Source organism: Diabrotica undecimpunctata, chromosome 7 (genome assembly GCF_040954645.1).
Source record: "Diabrotica undecimpunctata isolate CICGRU chromosome 7, icDiaUnde3, whole genome shotgun sequence".
NCBI lineage: Eukaryota > Metazoa > Arthropoda > Insecta > Coleoptera > Chrysomelidae > Diabrotica > Diabrotica undecimpunctata.
The window spans coordinates 57,176,882-57,194,067 of record NC_092809.1 but is presented as its reverse complement, the minus strand read 5'-3'; the positions used below and the strand labels follow the sequence as shown (position 1 = coordinate 57,194,067).

The window sequence follows — 17,186 nt, the reverse complement described above, 5'->3', positions numbered from 1 at the left end:
ATGTATAAGTAATAAATTGATGTTAATAGGTGTTTTTTAATATACATCGATTGATATATTATATAAACTATTTCTGTGACTATATTGTTGCACTTCCGGTTATTTTTTTAACCTGAAGTGATATAAAAACTGGAAGTATATATTTGTTTTCATCTTGCTAATTCTCGTAAAATAATATGTCGCTTGTACTATTTTGACGATATTAAAAGAATACTTTTGATTGCAATTATAAAACGGGATAGTCGAGGGTAGAGTTGAAGGAAAGAGAGCTAGGGGAAAATCTCCAAGCCGTTGGGTAGATCAAATAAAAGTACTGATTAAGCAAGGTTTACATGAAGCCGAACAACTAGCCCAGGACAAAGAAGGATGGAGAGAAATAGTGAAAAAACTGTAAAGGCCTAAAGGTGTCACCACATCCCAAAAGGGATTAGGACTGAGGAGGAGGATAAAACGGGAAGTCTGAAGTCAATTCTCTTACCTTTCATACCATCTTTGCGTTAGATATTCGACAACTTATTTGTCATTCTCTCTGTTCCAATAACGGAGAGGTAGTGTTCACGGATAGATAAACGGATGTAGAGATGCATGAAACCGAAAGTATACATTTGTTCTGCTATTGCTTTGGTGCGTCGAATAATATATCATTTGTTCAATTTCGGCGACTTTAAATCAGTACTTCCAGTTGCAACTCTGGAATCAAAAGCTCTAGTTCAACTTTTTAACCTTAAATGCCATCTATGGGTTATGAGCTTTCATTCGCTCATCATTTATCATTCTTCTTCTTAAAGTGCCCTCTCCTCAATGGAGGTTGGCTACTACAATTTTAAAATCTTCTCTATCTTCAGCTGTTCTTATTAGCTGTTCAAAATTTAGCCCTGTCCATTGTCGGATGTTTCTGAGCCACGATAGTCTTTTCCTTCCTAGGCCTCTCTTTCCCTCGATTTTTCCTTTCACTATAAGTTGGGCATATTGGTACTTATTATTTCTCAGTATGTGGCCTAGGTATGATGTTTTTCTAACTTTTACTGTGTTAAAAAGTTCTCTTTCCTTGCCTATTCTATGCAGCACTTCTTCGTTTGAGGTTTTTATCATTCTATCTATCTATGAGATTTATCATTCTATCTGTTCTAATACCGGAGAAGTTGTGTTTAGGGACATACAGACAGAGATAGATAATTCAAGGTTTTCACATTTTAAAGTTGTAAAATTGATTCAAACAAAACACCAAAAACTATCAACAAATGCTCGCAAGAGATTAGAAAGAGAAAACAATACTCACACTGAGATCTATTCTTTCAAAAACCAAAACCAACAACACACAGGTAATGTCATAGAACTGCATTTATAAAATACCTCGTGAATGCAACCATTTTAATTTGGGGAAACCTCAAGAACACTAAGTGTTAGGATAAATGAGCATGAGTTATAATAAACAGATATGCAAACAAGCTGGGATAATAAATTGGAAAGATGCATAAATAGTCAAGAAAGAAATAACGAGTAAAATCCAAGAAACAGTCCCCAGCCCTTCATACTACTAAATGAAAAAAAATATATGATAAACACATCAATGGAATCTAGGAATCTCTGGTTACCAATACTGAAAGAAGAAGTGAAAAATAAAAAATTACCAATATTAATGAGGTAATGGAAGTTCAGAGAAATATCATTTAGAACTAACTATAATCACAGAAAGATTAGAATTTTTTGATAATCCGAGGGTACAACTACTCTCAAAACGTTGCTCAAAATATGACTATTTGCCTACAAGATCGGGGCCAAGTAAGTAAACTGTCAAATTTATTTACCAACCAATGCCAACTATAAACATTTAAAGGTTAAATTTAATAATTTTTTATTTCTTATATACATTTTTAAAAACGATTTCAGGAGTGGAAATCAAAACGTCAAAATAAATTTAAAATGTAATTTTCATTACAGTCAGTTGTGATTTAATACCATATAAAATAATTTTTTTCTTAAACGTGCCACAAAAAAAATTCAGAACCTCTGTCCAGAGGAACAATAATTAAAAAAAATATTATCTCAAACAATAATATTATATTATACACAAAATCATATTTAAATAGCTAATTGTAGTTTGCGAATAAATTTGCTGTTTTTTTAATACTACCCTGTATATATTTTGTATAAAAAAAATACAATCCGATAAAGCGAAAACCAGAAACGGAAAAAATATAGCACAACCGGCCTAATGCGCGTGGGGCTGGAGTATACGATGGGCGCGCAATAGTAGTTCTCTTCATCGAGGCCAGAACGAATGGTGGAGGGTGATTTCTACCCCATCTCATCGTTCTCCGTCTTCCACCACCACCGCTTCTGTTATATAAAAGCAAAGCCACAGTGAGGGTGCGCTTCAAAATCACGAGGGCGACGTTTAGTTTAGTTTGTTCCGTTTGTTGTGCTGTCTTTTCTCTATTCCTCTATCTTCGCTCTTTTCTCTCTCTAACCCGATGTGCATGTGCGTGAGTGAACCATTCATACAAAAAATCGAAAATAAAAATAATCACAATGTCAAAATGAAGTGACTTGCACTGGACAGAAAAATAACATCACGCGAAATGCCGCGCTGTCTTATGGCAAAAAAATTCAAGGCTTATACGTGGCCGACGGAGAGGACAGATACTCCGGAAGAAGAAGACGAAGAAATTGATGTGGTCGGGGATTCGCCGGCTACAGCGACTTCTTGCTGGGGGCCGTCCAGCCCCACCGAGGGGGCCACTGCACCTAGCCCCCCGCCTACATCGCCGCACGGGACTACTTTACTCTACAATGGTAAGTTTTTGTTTACTTTGTTAATCATTTAAAAAAATTTTCGCAAAATATTCAGTCCCAAAATTCATAAAAGTTTAGCTATAAAAATATTTCAACAAGTATTTTTCTCAATTCGTCCCAAAATATTAAAACTATTTTAACTTAAATATTAAGTGCAATTTAAATTGCATATAGTTATTTCTATTTTTTTATTATATTATTAAAAATTTTTTAATTTAAAATTGAATAAATCTTATACTACGTTTATGATACGACAACCAATCAACAGTTAATCACAAGGATTAAGAAATAAATCGATTATTCAGAGATAATTAAATATATTATAGAAAAATGCTATTTGCTTAAAAAGATATTGTACATAAGTGCTGAAATAAATAAATATTCTTTTTGAATTGTTTTAAATGTTGTTTTAGGTATATTTTGGTGTTTATTCAAGTTGAATTAAGAATTCCGCACTTTTCTCTTTTAAATTAGTTTTCATTTTTTAATTTATTACTGATTTGATAAAATATACTGAGAGTAATTTTATTTTATTCTAAGTAAATAGTATCCAAAGAATTTAATTAGTTTTATAAAAATGAAAACGCAAGGGGGTCAATTTTAACTAGTAATCAATCGTAAAAGATAAAAAATAGTGATATTAATTAACTGTTTTTATTATTTGTTTATAGTAGTATTAAAAGGATTTTAATTCAATTTATTCAAATTAAAAAATATCATATTTACAGACACAAAAGTTTTCATTATTGTTATGTATTTTCCAATAACAGCCATTATCAAAGTATACATACAATCTTTTGTCGAACAAACTTTTTTTCTAATGATTGTTCTATTTTATTTTGTAACACTAAAAACTATTTATCTAACTTTTTGCATTTATTTCGATTTACCGGATAATATACATATAATTTGGATAGTTTTAATACCTTTAAAATCTACATTTTAAAAACATTATCAACAAGCTAAGGTTGGTGTATGTTCCTTATTCCTGATGCCCGAAAAATGAAAAAAACTTTTTTTACTAAATTGACAATAAGGGCTTTTAAATTTAAAGAAAATAAATATTTGTTTCAAGAATGTTGTGTTTTAGATTAAAATTTTCACAAACAATTTTGTAATTTGTGTAAGATACAAAATTAAATTTGTTCACTAATTACTGACATTTTTCAAAAATAATTGGTGAGCGTTTTACGATTTGTGTGTTGTTCATTACGAGAAAAGTGGCATTAAATTAAATTATTCATAAACAAACATTTCAAAAATTCGGGTCATATTATTGCTTTTTGTAACGTATATTCAGCAATCTATTAGTTTAGATGAGTTAGAATCTTATGATGAGCTAGATACTTATTTGTAAATCAGGTCTAGTGGTTTTTTACGCTTTAGTCTTTGACTTTGTTGACTGTTATTAAGCAATATTATTGCCAGGGCATTTGGATGGTTTTCTAGACATTTTAAGTACCGACCACTTCACTGAACTATCACTTTACTGATCGTAAATATTTCGAGATCACAATAAATATTTTTGTTTGTCACGAACCATGGGGCGTGTGTTATAGAGCGTAACACTTTGGATTAAAATCTTTCCATGAAAGATAAGTTAGATTTTGCTGCTGTATCCCATAGCTGGTACCAGCTGGAGCATTGTATTGTATACTATCCCATAGCTGTATCCCATAGGTCCAGACCGGTTGGAGCATTGTATTGTATACCAACAGTTTGTCACGAGTAGACAACTTCGATGTTCTGCCCAGTATTTAATAATGTTTACGTAATACTAAGTTCAATTGTTTTTTTTCTATATACCTATGGGTAAAATTTTAAATTTTGTCCAGTTACATTTCAAGTATATAATAGATTCATTGTTCTTTATGTGCCATCTCTTTGTCCACTTTTTAATGTTCCTAATATCCATTTGAAGAGATTCGGTAGCTGTTGTAGGATTATTATCGGTGACTAATATAGCAGTACCGTCTGCGAATATTTTAGTCGTTACATTTTCGTTTATGGGTTATGTATATGTTATGCGTAAATATCAAGTATAATATAGGACCCAGAACACTACCTTGAAGGACTCCAGATCGTATATAATAGATTTTTGATGTTTCTGATTCGTACTTAACATGGTAGTATCTTAGTTCTAAATATGATTTTAGTAAATTAAACATTAACTCTGAAACTTTCATTTTTATTTTGAAGAGAAACAAACATTCATTTTTATTTTGAAGAGCAACTTTTTATGCCAGACTTTATCAAAATCCTGACTGACGTCAAGAACGAATACGGAACAGTATTTTTTTTTCTCAAAGGTTTTATTTACTATATCAACGACTCTATTTATTTGTTCTATTGTTGAATGATTCTCTCTGAAACCAAATTGATGATATGGAAAAGATTATTATCAGTTATTATCTCTTCATAAGTCTTGTCGCTATTACCTTCTCAAATAGTTTAGCAATTACCAGTAAGAGACTAATAGGACCATAAGAGGTATGTTCGTAAGGTGGTTTATTAGGTTTATGGATCATTATTATATCAGCAATTTTCCATTGAGTTGGTACAATTTTGAGACTTGTTAAGGCAGTGTTATCATAACTATTTCATTTTCTGGTAAATCTTTTAAGATTTTGTGGTAGAAGATCATAACCTGGAACTTTTTTGATTTTTATTCCATATTTAATGGAACTTTTGACCTCTATTTTTATAATTAGTTTAATTTTCTGACCTGGCTGTTGGATTGTTTCTAGACATTCGTAAATAGTTTCATCTTCTTTAGCACTGACAGAGGGTAAAGGTTGAAAAAGCTCTTTTTCTTAATCTGTTTCCGCCCATGAACCATCTGGGTTTCTTAATGCTGGGATGTAATTACTGGCTTGTTTTAATTTAATGGTGGCCTTCCAAAGTGAATAATTGGTATCTGCTGTTAATGTTAAATTTAGCAAATAATTTTCAACGTAGGAGTTTTTATGCTTCATTATTGTAATTTCTAGCTGTCCTGTGACTCTATTGTAGTTTATTTTATCTTGCTGCTGCCTTGTGTTTCACCATATATTGCTTAGTCGCCTCTTATCTTTAATTTGTTTCTAATATTGATGGGAGAGCGTCATTTATTTTGTATAACTTTACATTTTGGAGTGGCATTCCAGGCAGCTTCTTGGAGAAGCAGTAAATTCGTATATTGCCATTTCAAGTTAATCTTTGTTCTTAGAGAAATATTAAAGTTTATATTTTGATGTATTTATTCTATCCCTATACAGATATTATTGCTTTAGAGTCAGCTTATCTAGCATACTACAACCTACCTACAGTATAAAGTCCGTTTCATCCTTTTTACCGATTTGAAAACAAATAAAAGATATTACGCCAAAAATGCAAGACAGGAAATAAATAGTCCTGACGAACTAGTCGACAAAGCAACTAGTAACGTTTGATCAAAATTATGGAGGGCCTTTTTAGTAAATAAAATGCTTTCTTATAAGTTTTGTTTAACTTTAGGCAACTTTATTTTAAGACAGGATATAATTTGGTTCTATTTGTCTTAAAACATGAAAATCAGCACTTTATGTATGTGCTAGATCTATAAGTAGTGTTTTCTCTTTGTCGCATGTGATAATATTTGGCTAATTATCGTACATACAATTTTCTGTGTGCTTTGCATAATTAGCCCAAGCTTTAGGTGTTGCTTCATTTAGAGCATCGTGCTATACTGTTTTGGCTACTGTATCTTTACGTTAATTGTTCCAACATGACGATCACAGTAATGTTTACAAATTCCCCAGAATAATACTGTCGGATTGTACAGACGATGACATGGAGGTAGTCGTAATACCTGATGCCCATATTCTTACAGTAGATTCTCCATAACATACATGATGTTTTGTGGCTTCTTTAGACAACAAAGACTTAATAGCTTTATTTTGCTAGAATATTTTTTAAGTTTCATATTTTTTACTTGTAAACATTCTTTAAACTGGAATTTTGTCCAAGGAGGTTAAGCAAATTTTCTACTAGATAACTATGGTTTAGAGCATTATTGATAATTATTAGAGATGGTCTCTTCAACTTTGGTATTATCTTTTCGCAGACCTGATTTTTAAAAGACTTCTTCTCCATTGAATCATGATAGAATCTTTAATTTAGCGGAAGATATCAGTCCAGCATCTTCCAAAAACCCATTACTAGTTCCTGCATATAAAATAACAAAGCATTGACTAGTATTTTCGTGTCCTTTTTTGATGCTTTGTATATTATCAACTTGCCATGTACGTTTGTACGATCCTTTCATAAATATCCAAGTTTCTTAAAAAAAAAAACGAACTGAAGTGAGCTTGGAATTAAATAATTATTTAAATAGTGCTTAAAAATTGTAACAATTTAGAAACCACATTTGGCTTTTTTTCAAAGGACTCTTCTACTATTTTCAATTTTGCATAAAACCTTAGTTGAGTATTTTAAAAGTTGCCAAAAACTTTGATTAGAAGCGCTACATAGTTGCTTCTTTTTTAGTTCTACATTAATAAATAGAATTATATCATATGACGCTTTGAATTTCACGATATATACAACATTTCTAATTATTCCTGCTGCTGCGTCCCTGACGTCATGAGTTTTCATTTTTGGTACAGCACGTAATAGCATGCATTAAACATTTCTCCTTATTTTAAATTTGATTAACGCTATTATATTACGAACACTGATCTTAAAGTGTCTGCAACTCGCTGACGCACGTGATAACGGCATTAAAGGTCCATTGTTTTCTTTCTTCTTCTTAAAATACTCCTTTATGATATTGCACAGTAAAAATTTTCTAAAACTGTCACTAATTTGATATTAAAAAAAAATATTTCATAATTATTATAACTGACTTAACGCGTACTGATAAACAGATCAAACGACAATGTTAGACAATATACAATACCACTATTTAAACTGAAATTCTTTAAAAATACGTCGTACATGACGACTAGTAAGAATGTTATAGTAAGAATGAAAAATGTTAACTTAACTGTTAAATAGAACAAAGTGTCTTATCTGGGATATACAGTGAGGGGAAATCGATATAGACTTTTACAACTGATCATAAAATGCAATCTCAAAGGCCGTCGAGTTGTGGGAAGAAAACAAGTTTCTTATTAAAAAACATTCGTAAATGGACTGAGATCAATCAATTGCAGGACAATTATTCCATGCAGAAGATCGAGAAATCTTCGCAACGGTGAACGCCAATGATAACTCTAATGTGGCACGTGAATAAGAATGAAGAAAATGAGCAAACATAGCCGCAGGTGGCATATGAGACTCAGAAAGGAAAAAAAGAGTTCTGGAAACAGCAGAGATGAAAACCTTCGGAAAAGTCGACGGCGAGAGATGGTTCGTCAATAGGAAGATGATCAGTGGAATGACCACGAAAACGATGGAACGATAAAATTTAAGGTAGGCACATCGTCAAACAGCATTGTATACACAAAGAGTCTTGAAGAAGAAGAAAATGAAGCTTATCTCTTAAGTGCAAGCAATTTTGCACTCTTCCTCTTTTAAGCCAATTTACCAACTTCACACTCTTTTCTGTAAGACTTTAAAGGTTCCAAGACCCTGATTTTTTTTCTAAAGTATACCGACAGATATAGGCGAATTGGTACAGGTAGATAATGGTATTAGATACAATTAACGCATTTATTACAAGTTTCTATAAAATATTTTATTTCTTTTTGGATTTAAAAATAATTTTTTATTACTAAAATAAGATTGATATAGCTTATATTTCTTAGCACTATTTAGTGTAAAGACTCTGAACAATAATAAGGCAATAGGGTATTATATATTTCTAATTATCTAACAGAAATGTGTGTTTAATAATAATTTTAATACTGTTCTATTTATAATAATAATTTCAAATTATTTCACACATAAAATCATTTTTATTAATAATTTCCCGAATTTGAAATTCTAAAAATATTTTATGAATATTGAAAAAACTAAGCCTCAAAAGCCTTATCGTTTAGTGATATTTTATAATAACATATCGGACAAAAATGTTGAAACTATTTTTCGATGAGTTTAATTAAATTTTTTGGTGCTAAAATCAGCTTAATACTTTCTGGTATAACGCATTGCAATTTTTATTGATTGTTACGCCTGTAGGAATAACTAGCGCAAAATATCCATCCGATTGTGTCCAATATTAAAAAATATTGTGGTTGCAAAAGCTAAGAGAAAAGTTGATAAAAAGAAAATATTACATATATTTTAAAAGAATAATAAAAAAAGTAGAATGGTATTAAAAATATATCAACAAATGGATAAGAGTTATTACTTATTACCTATAATATATAACAAATCCATATCAAAAAACAATAAAATCCACCACTGCAATAGCGCCATCAAATCCTTCTTCTTATTTGCAAGCGAGACATTAACCCTCAACAAAAAATACAAACTGGACGGCTTAAAGAAAATGAATCAGAAAAATCAAACGTGCTAGAAAAACAGAAAATGGATAGTGACTACAATCGAACAAAACAGTTAAAAAAAATCTCGAACATACAAATTGACATCAGGAAAACACATATTAACTTAATTTTTAGTAAAGAAAAGAAAAAAATGTAAAGAAAGGAAAAAAGCTTACCTGAAATACATGTCAACCAGAACATAAGAGGCATACCATAATTACAATACATGCACTTGTAAGAAAAATAAAAAATGGTCACTGGAAACGCTTTTTGAAAGAAATAGAACATGATTTTTACGGTCTGCAAAAGGAAATATCGCGCTTTATAAGAGGTCAAAGAACAGAGTTAAAGGAACTTATAGAACCAAAACACATAGAAAATGATACAAGGATTGACTACCTAAAAAAGCTCTATGCAGAGAAAAAACCAGCGACCGACGCTGGAACAGAAAACACCAGAAATCACCACAAATGAAGAACTTAATATAAATGTACACGAAGTTCGTAAAATACTTTGGAGAACAGAAAAGCAGCAGGTTAAAACGGGATACCAAACGAATTACTGAAATATTTTGGAGCAACACTGACAAAACAATTAACAATATTATTTCATAAAATTATAAAACACAATAAAATACTGGAAGAACAGAGAACCAGCGAACTAATTCTACTATTCAAAAAAGGGAAAAATAATAGCCAGAAAACTACAGAGGTATAAACTTATTAAATACTACCCTTAAACTTACCACTAAAATTTTACTAAAAGTACTAATAAATCATAGAATAAGTTTAGCAGATGAACAACAGGATTTTTGTAGTGGAAGATCGTGTACAGATACAATATTCGTTATAAAGCAAATTACTGAGAAATCGCTAGAGTATAATAGACCAGGATTTCTGTTTCTGATTGACTTAAAAAAGACTCAAAGATATAATCCATCTTCTGTATAACAGAGAAGTTTTCCTATATATTATAAAAACCATCTTAAACATCTACCAAAACAACAAAACGGAAGTCAGAGTAGATGGATATTTTGCAGAACCTATAGAAATGGACAGAGAAATACGACAAGGGAACTCATCATCATCAATGGCGCTACAACTTTTCGTGAGTCTTTGCCGACTATTGCCATTGTCGCACTCCCATTTTCTCTAGATCTTCTTTGACTGCATCTTTCCACCTTTTTCTAGACCGCCCTACAGACCTTCTTCCCTCTGGCCTTTCCCAGAACACATTGTTTATAAGGCGATTGTCGTTACTGCGTATCACATGCCCTGCCCATCTGAGTCTATTGGCCTTTATATATCTGACTAGATTTTCTTTTCCGAATAGAGACTCTAGCTCGTTATTGTATCTGCCCCTCCATTCGTTTGCCACGCTGTCTCTGCAAGGGCTATATATCATTCGAAGAATTTTACGTTCCCACACCAGCAATTTATTATTTCTCTTTTTGTTACTGTCCATGTTTTGCTTCCATACGCAACTGCTGATCGTTTTATGGTCTTATATATCCGGATTTTTGTATCTCGTGACAGAAGTTTTGACTTAATTAGATGTTGCATTGCAAAGAATGATCTGTTTCCTGCCATTATTCTCGTTTCAACTTCTCGCTCTAATTTATTGTCATTTGTGATTGTTGCTCCTAGATATTTAAATTCTTTAACCACTTCTAAGTTGTGATCATTTACAGTAATGTTTTGCCTTATTCGCCGTCGTTCTTGGTTTGAGATGACCATGTATTTTGTTTTGTCTTCACTTATTTTTAGACCGATGTTTAATGCAGCTTCTTCAAAGCTCGAGAAAATATCCTTAATTTCTAATGTTGATTGTGCTACTGCGTCTACGTCATCGGCAAAGGCAAGTATGATTTTTGCTCCCCGAGCAGTTGTGTCTGGTTTGATTTTTGGATATATTTTTCGCATGACATAGTCTAAGGCCAGGTTAAACAACAATGGGGACAACGGATCTCCCTGTCGCAGTCCAGAATTTAAGCAGAAAGCATTTGAAATTTTTCCCCCTATTCTTACTTGTGCAAAAGAGTTACTTACACACATTTGTGTTACCGCAGCTAGTTTCTCAGGTACGCCGAGCTCGATCATTGCCTTCTATAATGTTGCACGAATAATTGAATCATAAGCATGTTTAAAGTCTATAAAAATCTGATGCACGTCGTGATTATATTCCCAATACTTTTCAAGCATTTGTCTTATTGTAAATATTTGATCAATAGTCGATCTCCCAGGCCTGAAACCACACTGGTAGTCACTAACTATTTCTTCGGCGTATGGTACTAATCTTTTTAATAATATCGAAGACAATATTTTACACGTAGTGTTGATTAGTGAGATTCCTCTGTAATTCATGCGTAATTCCTTTTTTTCTTTCTTGTGTATTGGTACAATAATACTACCACATCATTCTTTCGGCATTATTTCTTGTTGCCAGGCCATTTCTATTAATTGATGGATTTTACTTATAAGTTCATGACCGCCTGTTTTAAGTAGCTCGTCATTAATATTGTCCAGACCAGGGGATTTATCGTTTTTAAGCGTTTTTATCGCATGCGTAATTTCTTCCATGCTTGGTGGGGGTATTTCTAATTCGCCCGTTTGATACTCATGTTCTCCGTTGTTTCCACCATTTTCATCAGTGAAATTTTGGATATTCAGGAGCTCTTCAAAATATTCAGCCCATCTTTCTATTATTTTGTTTTCGGCAGCCAACATTTCTCCATTTTTATCTCTTATGAAGTTGGGTGTGCTTATGTACGAGCCTCTCTTATGCCGTGTTACTTCTCTGTAGAAATTTTTATTTTGATCTCTTCTGTGTTCTCCTTCTACTTTTTCAATTTGTTGCTGTAGATATTGTCTTCTTTTTTGTCTAAGTGGGAAGTCATTAAGCTCTATGCTCTTTAATTGAATCATGGATAAAATCATCAGAATCGTTAACAAACGAACATAATACAAAATGGGAAACAAACAAATAAAAATATTCTGTTACGCAAACGATGCGTAAGCATAAATATTATAGCTCATAATGAAGATAGTCAGCAAAGACTGGTCTACAAATTTACCATAAGAGAAAAAGAATTTAAAATGACAATCTCATCTCAGAAAAATAAAACAATAGTAATCAGCAAAGAACCAACCAGATGTAAAATAGAAATTAATGGCATTAGTATTGAACAAGTAATGGAAATAAAATACCTTGGAATTACACTGTGCAGCTATGGAGACCTGGAGAAAGAAGTGAGAGATCAAGTACAAAAAGCAAATAGACTGGCAAAATGACTTAATACCACTATATGGCAAAACAGACACATTAACACTGAGATGAAGTCAAGTATTTATAAAGCCAGTGTAAGACCAATAATAACATATGCCTCAGAAACCGCCACAACACAAAGGCTACTGGAAACGGCAGAGATGAGAGTACTGAGAAGAATTATAGGAAATACGCTGAGAGATCGAAAGAGAAGTGAAGACATTAGAAGAAAATGTAACGTATAGTGTATAAATAAATGGACACAAAATAGAAAAAAGGATGGAATAACCTCATAAGCAGAGTGGGGGAGACCGGTGTCATCAAAATAGCAAGAGATAAGTCACCAATCCGCAGAAGAAGTATCGGACGACCGCGCAAAAGATGGAGTGACAACCTTCCTTGGAGGTATTAATCCGCCAATGAACAAGCAGATTTGTTTATAGAGAGGAAAAAGAAGAAGAAGAAGAAAATTAATTTGCTTCAACAATTTATAGATACCGAATGAAACATATTTGAAAGATCTGGGCGCTTTTTAATTTTACTTAAAATTTTATTTGAAGTGTGCATTTCATTCTTGAGGAAGCTGTGTAATTTAACTTTTTCATCTGCAAGTGTAGAAGGTCGACCGTCAGAATTTTTAGAACATTTTAACTGATCCAGTTCGCATGAAATCCTTAATTGTTCTATAAATTGTTAAATACGCAAAACCTAAAATTAACACATTAGAGAGGTCTTGATTTTAACAATCACTATTCTGCAAAACTAACCTGTTGCCTGTTGTATTTTTGCTACCATGGCTGTTATTTGTATTTCAGGATCATCAATTTGTATGTGTTTATACGTATTTATAATGTATTGTTTTCCATTTGATGATAAACTACCCAAATGTTTATTGAACCAAACTGTTTTTTTTTTATAAAAAAGCTGACTAAAAATCTAAAAATTTAAGGAATATCTAAATTAACCTCTGAATTTTAAATGTCAAGAGTGTCAAATTTTCATAATTTAGTGGAGTATATTTGCCTGCTGTTGCACCAATTACAAACAAGCATTATGGGGAGTTAAATTTTAATTACTCCTCCCAGTTTAAAAACGAGGTATAAGATGGAGATAGACAATTTCGAATAAATCAATAAACTATATTTTGGAAGCGTAGGTTACTTAAAAGAACTTAGTTCAAATAAAATTTCGATGTACAGCTTGTTCCAAAAGTAACTGATACGATTCTTAAAGCGTATTTTGTAGAAAATTGAGCAGCGTACTTTGAAGGATTGAGCACTTATTACATATTATATTATTTATCTATGTACTTATTATTTACAAACTGTCACTGCAAAATTTTTGTCAAAATTTGTCAGATAACTTATTCTGTTCAATCTCAAAAAATAACTCCATATGCTAGCAAAGCACTAAAAGCAAGAATTGTACCGAAATTAAAAGATGGTTGGTTGCTATCTGCTGTAGCGAACCATTTTAATGTAAGTAGAACAACAGTTTTTAATATTAAAAAAAGATGGAGAGAACAAGAGACTCTCAAAAGAAAGCAAGGTTCTGGAAGATCAAAAATATCTAACGCTCATAAAGATCCTACGCTTTTGGAGAGATTAGAAGAGAATCTTTTTGAAGATACGAAAACTGCAAGAATTATGTCACAATTTCCGGGAAGAAAGACAACAACTTGGCGCATAATTAAAGCACCGCGTTTTAGGTACCGAACTGCAGCGAAAAACAAGCTCTTACACCACAATAAAAGCATCAAGACTTATATTTGCTTTAAACCATCAGCTACGAAATCAAGATTTTTGGGACAGGGTAATATTTAGAAGTGACAAAATTGTTAAATCTTTTAAAAAAAAGCCAAATTGAGGTGCATAGACCAGATATTATTAGATATAATCCCCTATATGTTGATAGATATCGAGCAGCTGGTCATTTTAGCGCCAATGTATGGGGATGGATTTCATCTAGAGGTATGGGAATGATGGCGTATTGATAGCAGGTTTGTTGGGCAGACTTATCTGAATATTCTAGAAAACATCATATTTCCCAATGTAGAACAGTTGTATCCAGAAAATAATTTTATCCTTTAACAAGATAATTGTCCTGTTCATACTGCAGTGGCTCCAGAATAACAACAACATCGAAATTTTACCGTGGTCCAGCTAGAGTCCAGATTTAAACGCAATCGAAAATGTGTGAGGGGTTATTATAAAACGGTTGTATCGGCGTAATTTTGTACCTCAAAATGCTAAAGAGCTGTGGTACGGTATACAACAGGTTTGGGAAGAGCTCTCTGAAGAAGACAGTTTCATAGTTTCTTCCACGCAGATGGACCGAAGACTACAAGCTGTTATCAATGATGATGGAAATATTACAAAATACTAATTTTATTTTTACATACCTAAATTTAGCATACTTTTGGTCTTCCAGAGCCTCGCTTTCTTAGGAGAGTTTCTTGTTCCGACCATTTTTTATTAATAGAAAAACTGCAGTTCTGCTTGTGTTAAAATGTTTTCTGCCTCTGATAGTGCTCAGTTATCTTTTAATTTGGTTACAATTCTTCCTTGAATATATTGTTGAATTAAGTCGTTTGTTTTATTCCTCAATAATAATAAAAATAATACCAACAACCTTATTTTATGTAAAAACTATCATTAATATACACTTATAAAATGCAGGAATTCAAAATAATATCAAAATTTTGACCTTAATAATTATTACAATTTATGAATTAACATATATAATTAATTGTTTGTTGTTTGTTTGTTTATTTTATTATTTGTCTGTCATAATAAATATAATATAATGTCAGACCAATCAAATCCACTGCTCAAAATGATCAAATCTTACTATGGTTTGTTTTTTAACCAGGAGGAGTAATCCAAATTTACCGCACCGTAATGCTTGTTTGTAATTGGTCCAACCGCAGCCAAGTTTACTCCACTAAACTATGACATTTTGACACTAATTTTTATGAAATTTTAAAATTAAAAATTTAATAAATAAATATTGACGATTTAAACCATTAAATATCGACGATTTTTTGTATTTTCTACGTTATTCTAAAAAACAGTTCTTTTCAAAACTATTTAGCGACGTATTATTGTTATTAAGATAACAATATAGATTCAATGCCAAGTACTAAGTGGTAATTATCCTTCTTCACCTAAAAAACGCCGAGTAGATTTGGGTCATTTATCATCAAACTAAAAACAATGCACTATAAACATGCACAAACAAATAAAAATTGATAATCCTGGAATGAAAATAACAGCCATGGTAGCGAAAATAAAACAGGCAACAAGTTAGTTTTGCAGAATAGTTATTGCTAAAATCAAGACTTACTTAAGTAATGTGCTAATTTTAGATGTTGTAAATTTAACTATTTACAGAACAATTAAGGAATATAAGCAGACTGGAACAGTAAGATGTCCTAAAAATATTAAAACATCTGTACGAAAGATAGTACACAGCTTCTTTTTCAAGAATGAAATGCGCACATTAAATAAAATGTTAAGTGAAATTAACAACCGCCCGACAAATATGTATCGTTCATTATTATATAAACATAAGTCTATACCTGTATATCCGATGGTTATATTCCTATAAAGTAGCATACAATATTTGTAGTTTAAGTTAATACGCTGATAAAATATTCTAAAATTCCATTGGATTTTAGATATAATTTTATCACGAATATATCGCTTTCGCATACGTTCCAGACGATTTGCTTCTACAATGTGATAAATAAACTCTAAAAATTCTTTAACTTCTTTATAACAATCTAACATTTTTTTATTGTAATTAGAAAAACACAAAAATATATCTTGCAAGTGAATTGGAAAAAATTATTCTTGAAACATAAACAAAGTTAGGTTAGAATCGACGTGTGAGGTTGTCCGATACTGATTACTGGATTACCGCAAGGTTGAGATAATCAACTAAAAAAGTAGATGTTTTTTGGGGACTTTTCTAGTAACTTCTTGGGTGTAAATCTGTCTTTTTAGTTTACTCCTCCTGGTTAAAAAACAAACCATAGAGTCGTATCAGTTTAGGTTTCGTGGTATAAATTAATCTTCCATTCGTTATTTCCATTCTAAATTTGTTATATCATATAGTACTATAAGAATGCTATAAGTATCTGTCTATTTTGCTAGTTTTTTATATTTATTAAACTAGAAACGAAATAAAGTAATTTAAAATGTGTACTGGATTTTCCCTCTGAATACCGAATGCGCTTTTAAATTTATTATTAATATTTTAATTATTGCTAATAATTTAAAATTCATAATCAATTTTGTTAATGCTCCAATTCAAATATTTTAAATAATAAAGTGTACAAAATATTTCACAGAATTTAGATGGTATTAACTTTTCACGTTAAAATATTTGTATTTTGTTGAAAATTTCGATTACAAGCATTAATCTTGTTTAAAATGGATATCACGATTATGGTGGATTTCACTTTGTTAAATTGTTTTTTAAATGGATATAATTTTAAATATCGGGATTAAAATATATGGCATGAGCATCGATACGACATATTAACAAAACGAGGATATTTTTTTAAATGAACTGCATATTTTTCATGCTATTTTCAAGCGGAATTTATGTGAAGAGGATCTAATTTGTTAAACATTTTTAAATATTGAATGATTATATAAAAGTGATTAACTA

General features: G+C 31.5%; 1 protein-coding gene across 1 annotated transcript in view; it reads left to right on the top strand.

Annotated features, from left to right (window-relative positions):
* The first annotated feature begins 2,407 nt into the window (after window positions 1–2,407).
* The window catches only part of scrt (scratch), a 73,114-nt gene continuing 58,335 nt past the window's right edge, over window positions 2,408–17,186 (top strand). The window contains exon 1 of the mRNA XM_072537355.1: window positions 2,408–2,796. Within this exon, the coding sequence (XP_072393456.1) occupies window positions 2,583–2,796 (214 nt within the window). The 5' untranslated portion in view covers window positions 2,408–2,582. The remainder of the gene's footprint in view (window positions 2,797–17,186) is intronic.